Raw genomic sequence first — 21,318 nt, forward strand, 5'->3', positions numbered from 1 at the left:
GACACTACAGACCAGAGAGTTGTGGGATGCCATCAAGAACATCATGCAGGAAGAAAGCAAAGGTCATTAAGAAGACACGAAAGAAGGAAAAGACCAAATGGATGTCAGAAGAGACACTGAAACTTGCTCTCCAGTGTAGAGATGCTAAAGCAAATGAAGTGAGGAGGTAAAAGACATGAACAGAAAATGTCAAAGATCAGCTCAAGAAGACAAAGTCAAATATACGAAGAAATGTGCAAAGACCTGGAGTTAGAAAAACAAAAGTGAAGAACATGCTCAGCACTTCTCAAACTGAGCAACTAAAGAAAAACATGAGACCTCGACTTGTGGTATTCAAGGATTCTATGAGCAAAATACTGAATGATGCAGAAAGCATCAAAAGAAGATGGAAGGGAAGTTTGGGGAGAATTTGGAACTCCTGAGCCCATGGACACTAACACAGCCACTGAGGGTTAGAGCTGAGAATGAAGCGTCCAGCTGATAAGAAGTGGTGGGAGATTCACAAGAACGCTCAAACTGGCAGATAGTACCATTTGACCTGGCTTCCACTGAAGGGGAAGATAAATAAATTCGATAAAGGAAGCAAGTGTAAATTGCTACAATTTGATGAACTTAACCTATACTTATGGATGTAGCAGTGCAAAATACCAGGCACGAAGTGGCTGCCTTTCACATTTTCAAGAAGAAGTTCAGTTTCAGAGTGCGTGTGGGGAAGATAGAATTCCCACTGAATAATTTTCGTCTTGTTTAGATAGGTCTGGTGAATGGAAATGGGGATAGGATTCTTTTGATTCAACAGTGAATAATTGTTGTCATGACTAACTGCGATCATGATCGTCACAACTGTAAAGGTAGAAGTTTTGTAACATAAAGGGTACAGTAGTTATCTTACAGGATAAGAGGACCCTAGACCTATCAAAAGAGAAGAGCATGAGCAGAACATGGGATCCTAACCAGAGAAGCAGCAACACCATAGTTGGAGACAGAGGTGATGGCATGGAAAGATAGAAAAGCTGAGGACTCTCGACTCATGGAAAGAGAAAGGCTGTGTGCTGGCGGCCAGGAGGCAGGCTTGCAGAATGTGCCCTTTGGTTGTTTAAATGATTATATATTCCTGAGTGTTTTTGTGTACATTTGAAAAACAAAACAAAAAAAACCAGAGGGAATAATAGCAAATACTATTAAATGATGATGCATGGAGGGGATTGTAATCATTGCAATGAGATGAAATAGGATGGGATGAATGCAAAACTGATGTTGTCCCATGTAAACTATCACTCAATTCACGATAACAACTTTAAAAAAAAAAAAGATAATGCAATTTTTTTTCATGAACTTTTTGAAGCCCCCAAGTATATAGGGCTGAGAGACCTGATAGGTTCCAAAGGCCTTAGAGGGCAATGGCTGCTGGTGCCTCAGTGAGTTGCATAGTCAGCTAGCAAGAAATCACTCATTCAGTGAATTCTGGATATTGATAGGTTTTAATTAAATACATTTTCAAAACATATGACTTGTAGTTATAGCATAAATTTATTACTAAGCTTATGTCCACCAATGACAATAAAATTAGGAAGGTTATTTAATATTACTGTCTTTTATATTCTTTCCTAATGGTATGTAGGGAGGATAGTGGCTCCGTAGGATTAGCACTGGGTTATGGTACAAGGTGGGTGGTTTGAGCCCACCAGCTGCCCCATGGGAAAAAGATGAGGCTTTCCACTTCCTCAAAGATTTAAAAAGCCTAGGAAATCCTAAACAGGGTCGCTATGAGCTGGAACTGGCTCAGCAGCATTTAACAATAACAACAACAAATGGTACATAATATCAAGATGCATCTTTAAATTGGCAGGATATTGGATTCAGTGACAAATGGTGTCTTAGACTGGGTTTTCTAGAGAAGCAAAATCAATTAAACATATTTTTGTGTATGTATATATATGTATATGGAGTTCTGGTGTGGCGCTGTGGGTTAATGCACCAGACTGCAAAGCTGTTTGAACTGCAGGGCCGGCCAGCTGTTGAAGCTCACCAGTTGCTCCTCAGAAACCCTATACAGGGTTGCTAAGGGTCAGAACTGACTTGACGGCACTTAACAACGATAACAATAACTATATATATATATAACTATATAGTTATATATAGTTATATATATATATATAGTTATATATAGTTATATATATATATATATATATATATATATATATATATATATATATATATACATACATACATAAAGGAGTTCTGGTAGTGTAGTGGTTAGGAATCGGTCTGCTAATCGCACGGCCAGCAGTTCGAAACTACCAGCTGTTCTGCAGGAGCAAGATAAGGCTTTCTGCTCCCATAAAGATTTACAGCCTCGGAAAACCTATACAGGGTTGCTATGAGTTGGAACCGACTCCACAGCACATAGTAACAACAACAAAGTTATATAGATAGATAAATAGATATATAGGTATAGATATAGATGGTTTATTATCAAGGAAATGGCTTGCACTTGTAGAGTCCCAGGTCTCAGTGAAAAAGCGAGAAAGTCTTCCCTGCATATTCATTATATTGGGAGGAAGCTACACCCACAAGGAAGCATCCCTTTAATTGATTGGCTGCTCATAGCCACTCACCATAGAGTTAACCATGCCTGTATTAGGTTTCATCACCATGGGGAATAAGCACATCTCACTGCTAAATCTCTGGAAACCCTGTGCTACTCAAGTTGACAGAGAACCCTAACCATTACAGTTCACCCTTGTCAGCTTGGCACCAATAAACCATATGCATTATCTTTAATTCTAAAAAATTGTGAAGTCATATTTGTGCCTAACATAAAACACATACAACCGAAACTGCACTGGCCCCATTTACATCTTATATGTCACAAAAGAACAAAGTACAAATATCTGATGCACATATGTAAAACAAAACAAAAGACTATATATTCATTTAAATATCCAAAAGGCACATTCTTTAAGCTAGCCTCCTGCCCACAGGCATACAGCCTGACTTCATCCATGAGCTACTCTGTCTATCCATGCCACTATGCCTACAACTGTCTCTGTTGTTGCCACTTATTCAGGTAGGGATCTGAAGCTCACTCATGCTCTTTCTTCAAGATGGACTTGGAATTGTCTGTTCCTGAAATGAAAGATTAACTACTACCTCCCCCTCTTTTAGTTATACATCTTCAATTACAGTTTTGACAATCACAATTAATCCTGATAATAATTACTCACAATTAAACTATAAAATTCTATCAGCATCATCCCCCACCCCCTTTCACCAGACCTAGCTAGAAAAGAGGGAAACTATTTGGTGGGTATTCTCCTTTGTCCCTTTATTCTAAAACTAAGTACCCCCATGAAAGTTTGTAAACTAGTCACTTCATGATTTCATAGCACCCCCCGCCCCCATTTTTGCTAGCTAATGTCTAAGTGGAAACCTTTTGCAGGGTTGCTATGGGTCCGCACCAACTCGATGAGGCACTTAACAACAACAACAATCAACCCAATACACTAAGGAGACAAGCGTGTTCCTTGATCTGAAGAATATTCCATTCTGATTGGAATTTTGAACAATTGGACCCATAAGCAAAAGTCCAGTACAACAAATTGTACCAAGTAACACTTGTTCACAGTATCAAACATCCTTTTTCTCATCTGGTCAAATTCTGGTCGGGTTAGCCCTAGACATCCAAAGTAGGTCACATGAGTAACAGCTGTAAGGTTGGGAGTTCACACACACGTCCATGCACTTCATACCAGGTGCCCTTTCACTCTCAGCCCTAGCCACCATGAGCTAGGTCAGGGCCCAAACTCAGCCTTTGTCTTCATTGCTGCATTTCCCCCACTTCCACTCACACGTAACTCCAGGTGGTCACCAGCGAGCATAAGCCTCACCCGATTCCCCTTTAACTTTCAGGCCTAGAAGTCAGTGGGTTTTCTCTGATAGGCCAACTTTCCCTGCCTTGATGCCTCCAAAACTCAAAGTGCCAAACTGTCCCCTTTTTTTTCTGTACTTAAATCTCCTGTTTTTCCAGCAGTTCTGGGTTGGTCTTGTGAGTAATAACTCTTGTTGGTGTGGTCCATCTTCAAGACTAAGGCAAGTCTTGTGGGTAACAGTCTCAGTAACAAAAGAAACTCAGTGGAGGGGAAGAAGTAGTTTGACCAGCTAGGAACTTTAAAATAAGAACACACCCATCAAGAAAACAGGGGAAGTTCATGGGGAAAGGGAAAAACTAATTTTAAATGAGAATGCTCCCAGTAAGGACTAGTAGGAGACCTTGAGAAGAGATTGTGAACTTGTAATACCCAATAGTAGAGGAACTGGTGGTTTTGTGCCATGTAGTCGGTTTCTACTCATAGCGACCCTGTACAGGGTTTCTGAGGCTGTAAATCTTTACCGGAGCAGAAAACCTCATCTTTCTCCCATGGAGCAGCTGGTAGTTTAGAACCGCTCACCCTGAGGTTAGCAGCCTGATTTGTAACCACTACGCTACCGCTACCAGAGCTCCTTAGAGGAACTGGAAGAGGAGCGTTTTTTGAGACTGGGGAATAAAACTTTGCGGGCTGGCCATGCTGTGTGTCTGCCTGTGTCTACTGGTTGGAAGCCTGATTTTGCAAAACTGAATAACGGAAACCTCACTCTTGCTAAAATGAATACAGACTGGACAATGTTTCTCACAATCTGTGTGTCTTTTCAGATGTAAATGTCCCAGCCCTGAAGGTACTGGGTGAGGCTCAGGATTCTAGTCTAAAACCTCATACTCTACAAAGGCTTAAAGCAAAAGCCTGTTTCTTTCTAGGCAAAATCTAACTTCCCTTTTAGCAAACCCAATCAAGTACAGGCTCAAGGCTGATTTACAAGCTCTCTGTAATCATAATTTCCAATATTCATTTCTATCACACATGTATGTCTTATTTTATAATAATAGGCAGGAGAAACCAATCTCTAAAAGGGAGTCAAACACAAAAAACTTTTAAAAACACTCAATTCAATCTTTTCTTCTACCTTGGATTAACCGTATGTATTCATATGCATATGGCCTTGGGCCTCTGGCAGGGTGGATTCCAGTAGGCTCAGGCCCTGTATCAGCCATCCTTTTTAACCAGCTAGTCATGGGCTCCTGGCAACTCCAGAAGCTGAGGCTCTCCCCACTGCGTAAGCAAATTATTTCATGCCCCTTCATTCTTTCTTTTACAAAACCTCGTATTTTCATGAGTAGCCACTGCAATGAATCCCACTCCTGCTGCCAACTGCTTAAACCAAGTGGGGACCAAGTCTGACTTCCACTGACGCCACAAGAGGGAAAGAGGACCAAAGTAAAAATCAGCCCAAGGCCGGATTCCTATGAAGTAGAGGTTAGACGTGCCTCAACCCTCTATCGGTGCCTTTAACATTAGTCAGACTTGAGAACCAATTTAGAAAACTCATCCTTGTGACTTTGTTTCTCTAGAACTCCATTCTCTCAGTACCATATCTTAGGTCGGGTGTTATAGAGAAACAAAACAGTGAAACATACTGTATGTACATATATGCAAAGAGAAGTTTATTTATTATCAAGGAAATGGCTTACAATTGTAGAGTCCCAATCCCCAGAGGAAGAGAGAAAAGTCTTTCCTGTGTGTCCATTATATTGGGAGTAAGCCACACCTCAAAGAAAGCACCCCTTTAATTGATTGGCTGCTCATAGCTCCTCATCACAGAGTCCTGGTGTGGCGCTGTGGGTTACTGTGCTGGGCTGCAAAGTCACTTTGAACCACAAGGTTGGTGGTTCAAGCTCACCAGCCACTCCTGAGAAACCCTATACAGGGTCGCTATGGATCAGAACCAACTCGACAGCAACAATAACATGACCTTATATGGTCAAAGGTTCCCCACTCATGCTATAGAGGGTCACTATGAGTTGGAACCAACTCGATGCACTTAAAAACACCACCAATATTAGCTTTGATCGCTCTGGGAATTAGCACATCTCAACAGCTAAAGCACTGGAAAACCTGGCCTAGTCAAGTTGACACAGAGCCCTAACCATTATATATGGTATATATTTCTTAGTATTTATATCTAACAGTCTGGGTGTATCATATTGAGATTGTGCAGTAGGATCGTTATTGTTAAGTGTTGCATGGGTTCTGACTCATAATGACTCTGTGTATGATTTCCGAGAAGTGGCGGGTGAGTTTGAGTCACCAACCTTGCAGTTAGCAAACCAGTGCTTATCCTACAGTGCCACCAGGACACTGTGTGATAGGAATAGCGTTGGTGGTGAACTATCCAAGTGCTTCCCTTGCAGCTGCCTACAATTCACTTGGCCCACGTGACTAGTTCTGTTCAATGGATAATGAACAGAAGTGAAATGTGTCACCTCTGGGTGAGGGCCATTAAGTGCGGGTGTGTCTCCTCTGTCCCTCTTTCCTTGTCAAAACAAACTTGAGAGCCAATAGGTATTAAACACTCACTGATTTAAGCAGGTTTGCAGTATTATAGACTTACCCGACAAGTAGACCATGAAAGCTCCTTCTGCCGGACTCCTGCTAAGATTCATTACTTGACACACCTGACGTTTTTAGTAGCCTTCTCAGGGTGCAGATCCCTCTTGCTCCTTTTTAATTATCTGTGCACTCAGCTGAACTTCCTTTATACTAATGGACCAGAGTTGGATGGGTGGGGAGTAATCTTAGAAAGAGAAATACTAGAAAACATGTTTGGCTTCTAGTATCAAAGTGTTTACTAAGACTTCTGAAGTGGCCGAGATTGTGAACTTCAAAACATAAGGCTGTTCCTCTAAGTTGGAAAACTTTCGGCCTAGGCCTAGGGTTCCATTGGTTTGAAAAACCTCAGGACAGACTGATCGCCTGATCCAGAGAACATTCTGACATTCTGAATGCACACTTTGTGTTGTCTCAGGAACATCCTGTTTGCAAAAATACCTTATGACACTTGCCTGAATTTTCTAGATTGGAAAAAGTGAAGGGAAAGACTTTGCTTTTATGTAATCAGATTCTCTGGAATTTAATCCTCTATCCTATTTGTGATGGAGCTAGCCATTCAAAATTAAAATGAACCTTTCATCCATGTGTATCATAAATGGGCATTTATCAGGATTATATGATTTTGCAATCCATCTGAATAAGTAACCGGAATTTGTTTTCCTTCCGTTTCTCTATGTAATTACCATGCAACAATAACAAAAGTGACATGTTTGAAGAACAGATAAAATGCTGTAAATTGGCCAGTAATGGTGATATTTCCTCATCTTCTGAAAAACCCATTTATTCTCTCTCTCAACAAATCAAGGCATTGTCAGCTCATACTCATCTTGTGGCCAGAGGGGCTCCACCAATTTCTGGATGTGAGTCAGTCCTGGAATGCAGATGAGGCCTGCTAACGAAAGCTTTCAGCGAGGCAGCTGGTCTTTGCTTGCCTCAATTTCTAAATCATCCATAATGGGGCCAAGACCTCCCAAGCACTAAAAAGAGCTAGCTGACATGCTGGACAAACTGTTAATTTTTCCTGAAGAAGCTGCTATATTGCACATCTGTCACTGCAGTGCAGACAATTACTCACTGAGTGGGGGGAAAAAAAAAAAAGAAACCCAACTCTGTAGCTTGTTTCTGGCTGAGTTAAGAGACCTAATGGAGAAATACAATGGTGTGGGAGTCAAAACCGCCAGCTTCCACCGTGATGGGCAATTGTTTCCTCGTTTGGGAAAGTGTTAAAAAAAAAGAAAAAGCAACAAAAATCAAACACAGGAATGGAATTACAAGTCCTACATTGAAGGAATATGTGTAGAAAGATGTGGGAGGGTCAAGAACCAAGTTTTTCAGATGATGGCCACTGGACTTAACTAAAGACGCTGTTAATACAAATTTGTGGTCTCACACTTTTAACGTGTGCTAACAGGTGCTTCACTTCCATAACTTAAATGATTTCAGGAAAATCCACATTCAAAGAGGCCTCAAAAAATTCATGGAAAATTCCCTGATCTTTTAATTCCATTTTTTTCAGGAAACTTTTGAAGCCCCCCTGTATATGCAATATAGATGACTTATATTGTTTTCATTATGCCATGGTGCCTGGAAGATTAAGGATCATAGAATAGCCATACAGCCATCAAAGAGAAAAATCTTAAATTATTTTTCCTGCACTTATATGTTCATAATGTCTATGAAATTGACATTTTCAGAAATTTATCTCATTAAATAATATTTGCTTTATAAAGCATATACTAAATGTGTATTAGTTGTGATAGTGTACTATTTATAATTCCTGTTGCTTTCATTAAACAACACTGCTTTCAGAAAGAAATGGAAATTTCTTAGACATTTAATAGGAAGAATGAAAATGGGTAAAGCAATTTCGGGTATTCTCTTTTCACTTGGGATGCTATCATAACACAATCTTGTAACTACCAGATTTGTTAAGTGCCACCAAGTCAGTTCCATCTTACAGCAACCCTGCATAGGGTTTCTGAGGAGTGTCTGATGGGTTTGAACTGCTAACCTTGTGATTAGCAGTCCCGTGCTTATCCAAAGCACCACAGCAGGACTCTACCTACCAAATACTCAGATGAAAAATCAAGTATACACTATGAAAATGTTAGCAATTTATGTTTAAAATTAAAACTCAAAACATCAAATAAGCATTAAGAAACTACACAAAAATAGCTTACATCTGCTACTGAATTTCATCCTTAGAAAATTTAAGGAGTAAACAGAGGACATCTGACAGTGCAACAGGAGAGAGGTCAGTGAATCTGAGAGTGATTTAAACTGTCTGACAATTCAAAGACAGAAGACAGCTATAATGTATAGATAAAACTGAAAGTGGCAATACTAGATCATACTCCTGGCAGTTAATGCCACTGACTCGCTGGAGACAAATCTGGATCTACTTAAAACGTCAGGTGCGTAAAGTAATGAGTCTTTGCTTAGTAGGAACGCAGCAGGAGGAGCCTTCATGATCCCATTGTCAGCTGAGTATATATTACTGCAAGCCTGTAAAACAAATGAGTATTTAATACCTGTTGGATTGAAAAAAAAAAATCCACTGATTATAATAGCTACATTCAATTTTGGGGGGAGAATAGATAACATTTAGCAATAGAACTCAACATTTTAATGATTATTACGAACTATTCTTTAAATCAAGCAGGTTTATGGGAAGCACTACTTTCCAAAAGAAAGTGTAGCTAACTGTTGACAAATATGACTCGTTTATGTGGTCAGAGGAAGGATGTGTCTCATTACTCTAGAATCAGAATTGTTGAGTGGAAAGAGACTGTTAATTAGTGTAGGTCAGCTTCAGAGAAAACAAATAAAAACATGAACAGGTTACAAGCGGCTGTGAGTAAATTTTGTGAGTCAAATATATTCAGCAATATTTTTTGGTCTAAATCTTTGTTTTTGAAAATACAATATGTTGTACATAGTATCGCTATGAGTTGGAATCAACTCAACGGCATCTAATAAAAACAACAACTTCCAGGTCTTACGGAGAATGTTAGTTGTCAATGGATAAGTTTTTTTTCTTTTTTTTTTTTAAACTAATCTTCAATTTTATTTTTATTACTTTGATAGGGCAACATTTCAAGCATAAACACAATAGCCACATGTAAGTAATTTTATAAGGACTGTTTTATTCTTTCATTCTTTGTTGTGCTATTAATACAGCTTTCTACCAAAAGAAAAACAAAACGAATTCCAAATATTCTTTGACAAACAATTCCATTCTACAATGCCAATTTAGATCACTTCTTGAGGAAGACAAAAACAGGATGAAGTTTTTTTAAAAAAATCTATCAACAGTAATTTTTCTCCCTTATGAAATACCTGCTCATAAATTGAAAATGTATTGAAAAGCAACTGTGAGTTCAGTTACAGACCAATTCACAATATTAAAATAAACTAATAAAATTCAGTATTTTGCAACCACACTGTAGACTGCATACATGTGAATACTGTAAACATACCTATATGTGTATTTTAAACCCTACTCTCTTTTGCTGTTTTGATAATCACAGTATGAGTTATGCAATATGAATTCAAGTGCTGAGACCAATTAACTGGTATATTTCAGCTAGCAATGGATTTTCTTTTAAGCGGTGCCATATAATTTAAGGAGATTCCTGGTGTGGTACTGTGGGCTAATATGCGGGACTGCAAGGTTGATTTGAAGTGCAAGTTCAGCAGTTTAAACTCAATAGCGGCCCCTTAGAAACTCTATACAGACAGGGTCGCTGTGGGTTGGAACCAACTCAACAGGACTTAACAACAACAAAAAATATAATTTAAGGAGTCCTGGTGTGCTGCGGGATAAACACTGGACTGCTAACCGCAAGGCTGGCAGTCCCAACTCACCATCCGCTCCTGGGAAACCCAGGGTCACTATGAGTTGGAACCTACTGGACGACACTTAACAACAACAACAGTTAAAACATAAAAGCAAAGACATCTGAGATGAATGTAACATAAAAATTGTATATGGGGGAGATGGAAGGAAGGCCATTACCCCAGCACACAGTAGAAATACATAAAGAAAAAAACATCACAAATGCCAATGTACTTAGACTCAACTTCTCTTGGCTAAGGCTGGGATGGCGAAGGACAGGAAGAGACCTCCACACTTTTTAGCACAGTCAACGAATTTGACATGAGGTTTAGACAGAAGAGTGGCTTCACGCGGGACTAAGGAAACCTCTTCCACCTTTCCTAGGTGTTACGAATGATTCATACAAAATCAACTCTTTTGGAATGCTTTGGGTTCTCTGGGAAGAGTAACTGGTAAAAAATTAACTAACCTAACTTAAATAAACTAGTAGGATCCATATGAAGACAACATAAAACATTTCTTATTTTGATTTTGAGTGTTTATTTCTCTAACTAAGTTCAGGTGCAACCAGAGTGTCAGGCATGCACCAAATTTTCTTCAGAACTGAGCCCTGGAAGGAAGGATGTGCGCATTCAGGTGTTCATCTGTGTGAGGATCTGAGTGAAGCTTGGGAGGCTGGCTCTCCTCCACTTAGGATGTTGACTCACATGTTCTGTACAATGAAAATCCAGCAGAGCAACACATATTCAAGTCCCATGGGAGTCACATAGAGACCTCTAGGTGTTAAGATGAGGAATTTTCTTCTCTTAGCTGAAAATATGAAGATGGATTTGAGTGGGGGCAAATTAAGTGAACATCTTCGAGGGGTTGCTTCAGAAAATCTAAGCCTGTCTAGAAAGGCCACAATAAGTCCTCCTAAAGTCTTTTGTACTAGTTGGGTATAGTTTTATATGTATTCCTCTTCTTGATGACAAGGAACCTTACATCCATGAGAACATTGGGATGAAAAAGAACAGCCGAATTCTCAGTAGTTAGGAATCAACAACGTCTTCACAACACAACCTCAGAGTTTGTTTGCTATCCATGGCTCAAAATTTCAATTTTCAAAATTCTAGGATTTTAGAAGTTGTTTCTATAATGGAATTAAAAAAAACAAACAAACACAAACATCTTTTGACTAGATCCTAGAAAGCTACCACATGTAAGTTTAAAATCTTGTATACAGACAATCATGACTTTTTCTACCTCTACACAGATAGAATTATCATTTAAAAAATGGTGGTTTTTTTTAATTTATTTATTATAAATGGCTAATTTCTAAGCAACAAACTTAGAGAGTAATCATAAATTTCTTTGCCCAATAAAAATGCTTTAAGACAGAAATTTACCTGGTAGCCTATAGTCCCCTAACAAACCTGTCCTTTTAGCACATTACCTCTAGGAAAGAATATAATTCTTAAAAGAACTGTATACATTTGGCAGATGATCAAAGTGATTGGCCAGACTCCCTATTTGGCAAGACTTTCTTTAGAGGGACACCTGGAAGAGGTCTGGTATGTGGATTAACTTCTCTCCCTTTTAAAACTCTTGGGATTTACAAATTAAAAAAACACAAACAAACCTATTATAAAAGTAATTCATATACCTCAATTTGACCTTTACCCAACCAATAAAGGCCTATTATAAATATAATTATCATTCAGTCCTTAGTAATCAGGAATGATAACTAACATCTTACAAATGAACAGAAACTGAGAATCTCGGACATTATGATTCTGAAACAATACTAGACACATGATAAAAACAACTTGTTTTGCTTGTTTGAAATTAACTTAGATCATAGTAGGGGCAGTCATTCACAACTTTTGTTCATTCTCTTCTTTTTTACACTAGGGTTGGATCCCTGCCAGAAATTTCTGAATTCTTGGGATAGCCACTTAAATCTTCAAAGACTCTGATAATTTAGTTCAGTGATTAAAATTTACAATTAATTTACTTTGCTCTTAAAAAAATATCAACCTTTGGGAACTAAGAGGTAGAAGGCAAGTTTGAATTAATAGAACGTATGATTCGGTCATGGTGATTTTAAAAAATACATTTTTTTTTCTTTCAATAGCTATTTTTATGTTCTAAATGAGGTAAATTTTATAAAATCTGCATTAAAGTGATGTTCAGGGCACTCTGGTGGTAACAATGATGAGGTTTATTTTGTCAAAATAAAAATGTCCCAGGGAAACATTAATTGCTGTTTTTCAACTGTGAACTCCATATTACATTGTCCAAAGATAGAAAATTAATGGGTATCATGTTATTTTCAGTAACTTCATATGCATGTGTAAGCTGGACAGTGACTAAGGAAGACAGTAGAAGAATTGATGCTTTAGAGTTGTGGTGTTGGAGGAGAATATTGAAAGTGCCAGGGGCTGCCAAAAGAACCAATAGATCCGTTTTGGAAGAAGTGCAGTCAGAATGCTCCTTGGAGGCTAAGATGGCCAAACATTGTCTCTCTTACTTAGGACATATTGTCAGGAGGGACCAGTAGCTGGAGAAGGGTATCATGTTTGGTTAAGGTGGAAGGTCAGAGAAAAACAGGAAGACGCCCAATGAGATGGATTGGCCAAGAGACAGCATCGATGGACTCAAGCATGGCAACAGTATGAGGTTGGCCCAAGATCGGGCAGTGTTTCGTTCTGCTGTACATAAGGTCGCTATGGGTCGGTACCGAATCGATGGCACCTAACAACAACAACAACAACAACTCCATTAGAGAATCTTCACGGCAAACCCAAGCTAAGCAATATGGAATTGGCAAGCCTGCTGAACACAGATTTGCATGGAAGTTCACGGATGCAGTAACAGGCCTTTCGGACTACAACAGATAGGGATGACAGGACTGACCCCATTTTAGAAATCTGTAGTGCGCTCACATTTTCCTGGGCTTCACACATACATGAATCAAGCAAAAGCATTAGAAGTTATTGACATCTGAGATCTAAATAAATAAGAGAATAAGGTGTTACTTATACCTAGAAACAGCTGAAATTGAACTGCTGAAAAACTTAAAAGGGTAACAGGTGTTCACTTTAGCACCATGAAGTGTGTACAAATCCCATTCCTCTCACGGTGGCAGGACTGGATGCACTTAGGAAGCTGGAGTGATGCGTCTGAGGCGTGTGGATTTCTGCTCCAATACCAGAAGCTATGTTGAAATTTAATGGGATATAATGAATAAAAATTGTAAAATGTTTCTTCTTAGGTAGGTTTTCCTGAATTGGTGGTAGTAGTTGTGGCAGTGCTTTTTGGTAATGGAAATCCAAGTCCTAATCCTTTTGGCCGCTGCATGGCTTGAAGTGGCTCAGAGATCCCCTTGCCATCTCGTCCCAGGCCTGACCCAGGTGTCCACCCCATACTCTGAAGCATTCGGTTTCCAATGTTGTTTTCTAGGATTGGTTGAGCATTTTCACCTACAAGCCCTGAAAGAATAACAACACACGTTAGTAGTGATTATTAGTGACACAGGAGAAGATTCTCTGGCTGAATACAAGTTCTTCTAAGTTTGTTTCAACAAGGTCTCACACAGGGTTCTTTACCCATATTTAGATAATTGACTTATTATAGAAGAAAAAATGTGAAGAACAATCTTGGTGCAGTTTCACAGTTTTAACACTAGGTAATTGTGTAAATTATTTATCCTTTTGGGGCCTTTGTTTTCTCATCTGTACAACAGGCACAACGCAATGTACACTGCCTATCTCACACAGAAAACTGTAAGATCATTAATGATGTTCCTAGTGAGACCATCCAAGGAATGAAAGCATTCAATAAATCATAACGTACTTTGCAAATGGATTTATTCTCATTACCAGGTTATTCCCATGGCAGATCTGAAAGTTACTAACTCGGCACCAAAATACCATATATTTGCCTGGGAGTTTGACATTTACAAAACCAGACTAAAATGAAAATCAAACAAACAGCTATTTGATAGAATTCTTAATCACTAGGCTTTTTATAATCTTCTTATTTATTACTATTCTGTCTGAAGTTCATGCATCCTTTTAATCTTTTCTTCCTTTTCATATTTAATGATTACTGAAACAGGTTGTTGTTGCTTTTGTTAAGTGCCATCGAGTTGCTTCCGACTCGTAGAAATCCTGTATAAGGTTTCCGATGAGTGGCTGGCGAATTTCAAATGCCGACCTTGTGGTCAGATTGACCTTGCAGTCCAGCGCATTAACCCGCAGTGCCACACCAGCACTCAGAGGGGAAAATGTGTGTGTGTATAAAGCATCCTGTGTGGCACAAACAGGTGACTGACTACTAATCAAAAGGCTAGCAGTTCGAATCCAGCCAAAGGCACTTGTGAAAACTTGGCAAATTTACTTCTGAAAGGTTATAGTCACAGGAGATGGTGGAACATGCATGGAATCATCATGTTGGAGTTGGCTTGTGGACAGCTGCTTTAATTTTGCTTTTACACAAACACAGACACACGCACACACACTCAATAAATTACAGGAGGGAGCTTCAAAAAGTTCATGGGGAAAGCTCATCACCTTTCAATCCCATTTTTCCATACATCTTTGGAAGCCCGTTATATATTTTCTTCCCGTTTTCCTTCCTCCTTTCTTTTCATCCTTCCTTTCACTTTCTTTCGCTCCTGTCGATCTGTGTACCTACCTTCATTCCTTATTTTAGAAAAGGAATCCTAAGATAAGCCTAGTAGTGCTTTCCATGAGGTTTAGAAAAAGCTGCTGTTTTCCCTAATAGCCAAAGTAACTGAGAGATTCATCTATTTTATGCATTTGCAATTTGATAGTCTTTTCAAAGATTGAGTTTTAATTTAAAGTTTAACATATATATTGTATATTTGATTCTATGGGAAAATTTACAAGTATTATATATGTAGTCAAAGTACTGAGAAATTAACAAATGTCAAAGGGGGAAAAAAATTACAAGAAGCTGAGATCCTTTCCTCAATTGCAGGCTTAGACTTGGTCTGTCTCCCCAGCTTGTGGCATGGGTTGTCTCTACTTGATTGGTCCATTTTTGTTCATTCTTAGCAGCAGCTGTGAGATTATGGTTGATGAAAAGGGAACACAGCAAATCTGAAGTCAAACAGATACAAGCAAGTAGAGCTCTCCATTACTTGAGCATTACTTATGGTTGTTCCCACCCCCTTTCAGAAAGAGGTGATTATCAAGTAAACTGTTATTGGAGATTGTGGAAATAAAAAAAGGAAATGGGGTTATCTTCAAATAACCTTGGTTTTAGTTAGGAGATGCTCAGGCCAATCTCCTATAGTAGGGTTTGCAGTACACGTCTAACAGGGATGTAGTGGTTGTTCATTATTTCCTCTCTAGGCCTCCAGGAATAAAGAGAGCTTGCCCCACCCCCCCTTTTTTTTTCTTTTTTCTTTCTTCAATAGGCCTTCCAGAGGATGCTTAGTCCTAAATCCAGCATATTTCTACTCTGATGTGAGGAGTGTTCTTCCTAGATATGCGTTAAATGGGTAGCTGTAGATTTTAAAGGCCTGGGAGTCAGATTTTTCTGTTCGCTCCATTCTGTCCTTATTATTTGCTATCATCATTTCTTTCTTCTTTGACCCAGAATTATGACAACACTTTTAACCACCCCACCCCACCCCCCATATACATACACACAGGGCCTACTGTCCTACTTCTCTAAGGTTACATTCACAATGGAGATATTAAGGTACAGTAGGAGGCACAAGCATCCCTACTAACAAATAACAAAAAGCTTGCAGCTTCTGGCGTATCGTTAATAATCGATTTCATGGTCTAGGTGCTGGTTAAACAAATGGCCTACTTACCGTTGTTCTTTACACTGTACATACACATTTTCATGTATTCTTTGGTGTATGTATTTCACACTGAAAAATGGAATTAAAAAAAATTCCAGTGTTGCACCAATAGTGCATCTTGCTTGGGATCACAAGTGGGTTATTGCCCATGATTATGACTTGTAAAAGAAGGAAAACTGTAAAATGCTAGGGATCAGTTTTAGTAACTGATAACAGAGTAATCATCAATGATTTTTCAAAATCATCAATGATATTCTCAATCTTCAATGATTTCTAGGACCGAATAAAATTTGCCACTTGCTAATTTGACTACAAGGACTAATAATTGAGTTGGTTTTGAACTTAAAAAAAAAATTGGATCTCTTGAGGACATTATGCTAATTATGAGAAATTTGTCAGTCACAAAAGGACAAATATTGCATAAGACCATCCATGTAAAATCTTAAGAAAAAAAAAGATTCTCAGTTAATGGAAACAAATAGTGTACATTAACATGTAATATGAACAACTTGAACGGAAATGTCTGATAGATATCATAGAAAAATTCTTGATAAGCATTATTTACTGTTTGGCCAAGGCAAAAGAAATACATATACAAAGATAAGATGGGAAAATTTCTAATTAGGAAATGTATTAAAATCTAAATATACTACTGAACATCCAAACTATATGATAGGTGGTTCTGGTGATACAGTTGCATTTTAGGTATATATACATACATACATATATATATATAAAGCAGGTCTGGTAGCGTAGTGGTTACAAATCGGTCTGCTGACCTCAAGGTCAGCAGTTCGAAACTACCAGCTGTTCCATGGGAGAAAGATGAGGCTTTCTGCTCCCATAAAGATTTATAGCCTCAGAAACCCTGTGCAGGGTCGCTATGGGTCGGAACCGACTCCCCAGCACATAAAAACAAGCAACAACACTTAACAGAGTCCTGGTGTGGCGCTGTGGGTGAATGCGTCAGATAGCAAGTCGTTTGAACTGCAAGGTCAGTGGTCCAAGCAAGCTCACCAGCTGCTCCTTGGAAAACTATACAGGGTCGCTATGGGTCGGAATCGACTTGACGGCACTTAACAACAGCAATAAGTAAGTATACCTACATCCTGGGTTAACTCTTGGTTACAAAAAAATAAAACCCAACAAGAAAAGTCTTTTGTCAAAAATTGTGCTTATTAAGTAAAAATGTAAGTTTTAATTTTGATATTATCATTATAGTGGCAATCAAGACAGACCTTCAAGAAAATGAAAGTATGTTAACTTTTTTCCAGAACAACTGCTCCTCAGGTATGTTAAGTTAAATAGTGCTCCAGTGTTTTGTCCCATAACCCTGACTTTTCAGTGATTTCATGAATTAATTTAATTCCATCTGTAAGCTGAAATCTGATCAGAGATCAAATACTGCTTCAGGCTACACAGCTGTTTAATCATATTTCTGATACAACCAGCTTGCAAAAGTTCAGGTTTAAAATTTGTTTAATACTTAAGAAAAAAATATGAGGCCTATGTAAAACATATCTACAAAGGACACAGTGTGGCCAATTCCCAGTCCTAAAGTGAACAGCAAGGAGCCCTGGCAGTGTAGTGGGTTACTAGTTGGGCCAGTAGCAGTTAGACTCTCCCTGCTGCTCTGCAGGAGAAAGATGAGGCTTTCTGCTCCCAGAGATTTCGTCTTGGAAAACCTATTATACTGGGTAGCTATGGGTCAGAAGCAACTCCATGGCATGCTGCCACAAAAGAGAACAGCAAATGATAACCAATTCATTAACACAGTTTAAAGTGTTGACATTTCAAGGGTCTGTTCTTTCTCTCTCAACATTTATGTTGGTTTCATTTCTCTTTATAACAAAAATGAAGAACCGTCTTACAGTTGTTGTGAAGTGCCGTTGAGTCAGTTCCGACTCAAATGACCCTGTATAGGGTTCCTGAGGCTTTAAATCTTCAAGGGAGCAGAAAGCTTCATCTTTCTTCCATGGAGCAGCTGGTGGACTTGAACCACTGGCCTTGTGATTTGCAGTCCAGAGCTTATCATATGAAGCCACTGATTTTTTATAGTCAAGGTAGTGGTGATGGTTTTGTGCCACGAAGTTGGTACAGCTACATAGCGTCCCTGCATAGGGTTTGTGAAGCTGTAAATCCTTATGGGAGCAGAAAGCTTCATCTTCCTCTCATGGAATAACTGGTAGATTCGAACTACTGACTTTGCTGTTAGTAATCCACTATGCTACAAGGGCTCCTTTATAGTAGAGTTGTTGTTGTTGTTGTTAAGTGCCGTCGAGTCAGTTCCGACCCATAGCGACCCTGTACAGAGTTTCCGAGGGTGTAAATCTTTACGGGAGTAGAAAGCCTGGGATGGGGAAAAAGGAAGAACATTTAAATCCTCAAATACTAAATCTTTTCAAACTCTCTGCCACTGTGTCGATTCCTACTCATACCCACCCTATGAAGGGTTTCCCAGACTGTACATCTTTATGGGAGCAGACATCCTCATCTATCTCCCTTGGAGCAGATGGTGGGTTTGAACTGTTGACCCTGTAGTTAGCAGCCCAGTGCCTAACTGACAGTGCCACCAGGGTTGATTTCTCACACAAATCCCCCTAAAACAATGACCTTTTAACACAAACGTAAAAAAGAAAGAAAGAAACAAAAAAATCCTCAGATACATCATTTTTCATGGAAAATGATTCTAAGGTGAGATCTACTTTTGGTCTCTCTCCCTATCTTTTATGAGATTAAGGAGTTGAACAACTCAGCCTCAGACTAATCATGATTTCCTTCTCTTTTGCTCCTTGCAGTGCTATATCCTTGACGTCCCTGCCTATTAAGATGTGGGCAATTTTAGCAATACACAACCGGCCAATGCTTCTTCGTGCTCTGTGGTAACCCCTTTTATGTAGGATCTCATATCTATTACAGCAGAGTTGGTCCTTTTGCCTCAAATCTTCCACAGAGTATTGTGGATGGGAATTCACTGGCGTAATTGGCTCAAGAGATGAAAATCTTGTATCGGCCTCTCTTAGCTGCTAATCTATCCAGCTGACTGAAGGCCTAATTGGCAGCTTGTTTAGTAATTTGGCTCCTAAAGTGCTGTATTGATGTTGGATAAACAGCCAATGGAAGGGGAGGTGATACATGCTGCTTCCCATAGAACAGCAAGTGTGCCCTGCCTCTGTCTGTACCCTGCACTCAGAAGGCATTTAGCGGTTTACACTTGCTCTTTCTTCCCATCCTTCCTCGCCCCGTTGTTTTACTAGACAGCTGAAGGGCAGAGCTATTATTATTATTATTAATACCAATGCTATTAAAATTTTAAGGTGGAATACTATCCTCTTTTCTCAATAACTAGAGCCACAGATTCTTAATTACTGTTGAAAACTCATAAGCACAGTTTACAAAGAGAGAAAGTGTTATAACTCTACTTCAAATGTTTTAATTATTTCATTTTTTAACACAGCAAAACCTCACCTATTCAGATGGCTGTATAATCTGCAATACGGCAGGCATTTTTAGGTGAGTTTTGTTCAACACAATCAGTTCAAACAATTAATTGCTTAAAAATTTGTGGCACTTACATTTTCAACTATGGAAATTTTATGTAAAAGCAGTTCCTTTCCCCAAGTAATACAAACTTAGTAGATAAAAACAAGGAGAATAAAAGACGTGAACATGTTACGGACATGGCTGGAGAAGGGAGTGTTCTTATTGACAGATGTCTTGGTTACATGAAAGGATATTTCTTAATCAACCATCATCCATTAAAGATTATGAGTTTTGGAAAGTGATTTCTTTTCCATCTTATGAAAAAAATTATATTGAGCTCAAAGGTACAATGGGATGTTTATTTGCTAACATAAACTCAGGACCATTTGTGGCATGCCAACCATGTACTTTAATCCCCACCTAACTGTGGAAGGGGGGATACTAATGGCTTCCAAAGGTGAGATAACTGAAGACACAGTCAAGATGAAGTAACATGACCACACATGGGTAAACTAGGATTCAAAGCTCGGTTAGTCTTCCTCTAAAAACCTGTGCACTTTCCATGACCTGCATTATTGCCTCTTCCTGACGGTTAGTGGCAAATACCACTATGAGACAATGAGGCTTCAAGCTAGTTTTTCAAAGTAATTTCATTGCGCACTATGTGAATTAACTTCTCCCAATTTATAAAAACAATTGAAAAGCCAAAAAAACCCCAAACAAACAAACAAAACAAAACAAAAAAACAATCCTGAAAAACTGCCAGAGTTGATTCTGAGACACAGTAGAACTACCCCATAGGGTGCGACACTGTAACATAAGCTGTGGATTTCAAACCACAAGGTTGGCAGTTGAAACCCACGAGCTGCTCCTTGAAAAACCTATAGGGAGTCACTGTGAGTTGAAACTGTCTTGATTGAACTTAACAACAACAACAACAACAAAAGTGAACTGCCACATCTTTCTCCTACAGAGTCTCTGGTGGGTTCAAACCACTGACCTTTTCGTTAGCAGCTGAGTGCTTCGACCACTGTGCCACCAGGGCACCTTTATAAACAATAACATATAGGTATGGCGCTGGTGTAGTACTTCAGGATAAAGGTCAGTTTGAACCACTAGGTCGGTGGTTCAAACCCACCAGTTACTCCTTGGAAACCCTTTAAAGAGACGCTATGAGTTGGAACCTACTAGACAGTACTTAACAATGACAAGAAGAACATACAATGGCATCTGTGGATAATTCGGAATAGAATGATGTCTGCTTCATATTCATCATTTATTTTTATTTTATTCCAGCGTTTATCATATGAAGCCACCTTGCTCCCTCAATTTCTGTAGGCATGGCTTTATATTTAGCATTTCCTGTGGGATAAAGCACTGGACTGCAAGGTTGGTTTGAATCACGAGGTCAGTGGTTCAAACTCAGCAGATGCTCCTTGGAAACTCTATACAGGGCTGCTTTGAGTCGGAACTAACTCAAAGGCACTTGACAACAATAAGGGCTTGACTATTTGCAATAGCAAAAAGATGGAGGCAGCCAAAGTGCCCATCAACTGAAGAATGGATAAACAAACTGTGGTACATACACACAATGAAATACTATGCTACCTTGAAGAACAACAAGGAAGCTGCAAGCCACCACATAACATGGATGAACCTTGAGGGCATTATGTTGAGTGAAATTAGTC

The 21,318-nt window shown here is 39.0% G+C and overlaps 1 protein-coding gene across 1 annotated transcript in view; it reads right to left on the reverse strand.

Moving 5' to 3' along the window:
- Window positions 1–13,575: 13,575 nt before the first annotated feature.
- Window positions 13,576–21,318, reverse strand: part of GPATCH2 (G patch domain containing 2) — a 226,566-nt gene continuing 218,823 nt past the window's right edge. The window contains exon 10 of the mRNA XM_006869709.1: window positions 13,576–13,796. Coding sequence (XP_006869771.1) covers window positions 13,576–13,796 — 221 coding nt within the window. The remainder of the gene's footprint in view (window positions 13,797–21,318) is intronic.

This window comes from Chrysochloris asiatica, unplaced genomic scaffold, assembly GCF_000296735.1.
Source record: "Chrysochloris asiatica unplaced genomic scaffold, ChrAsi1.0 scaffold00133, whole genome shotgun sequence".
In the NCBI taxonomy this organism is placed as follows: Eukaryota; Metazoa; Chordata; class Mammalia; order Afrosoricida; family Chrysochloridae; genus Chrysochloris; species Chrysochloris asiatica.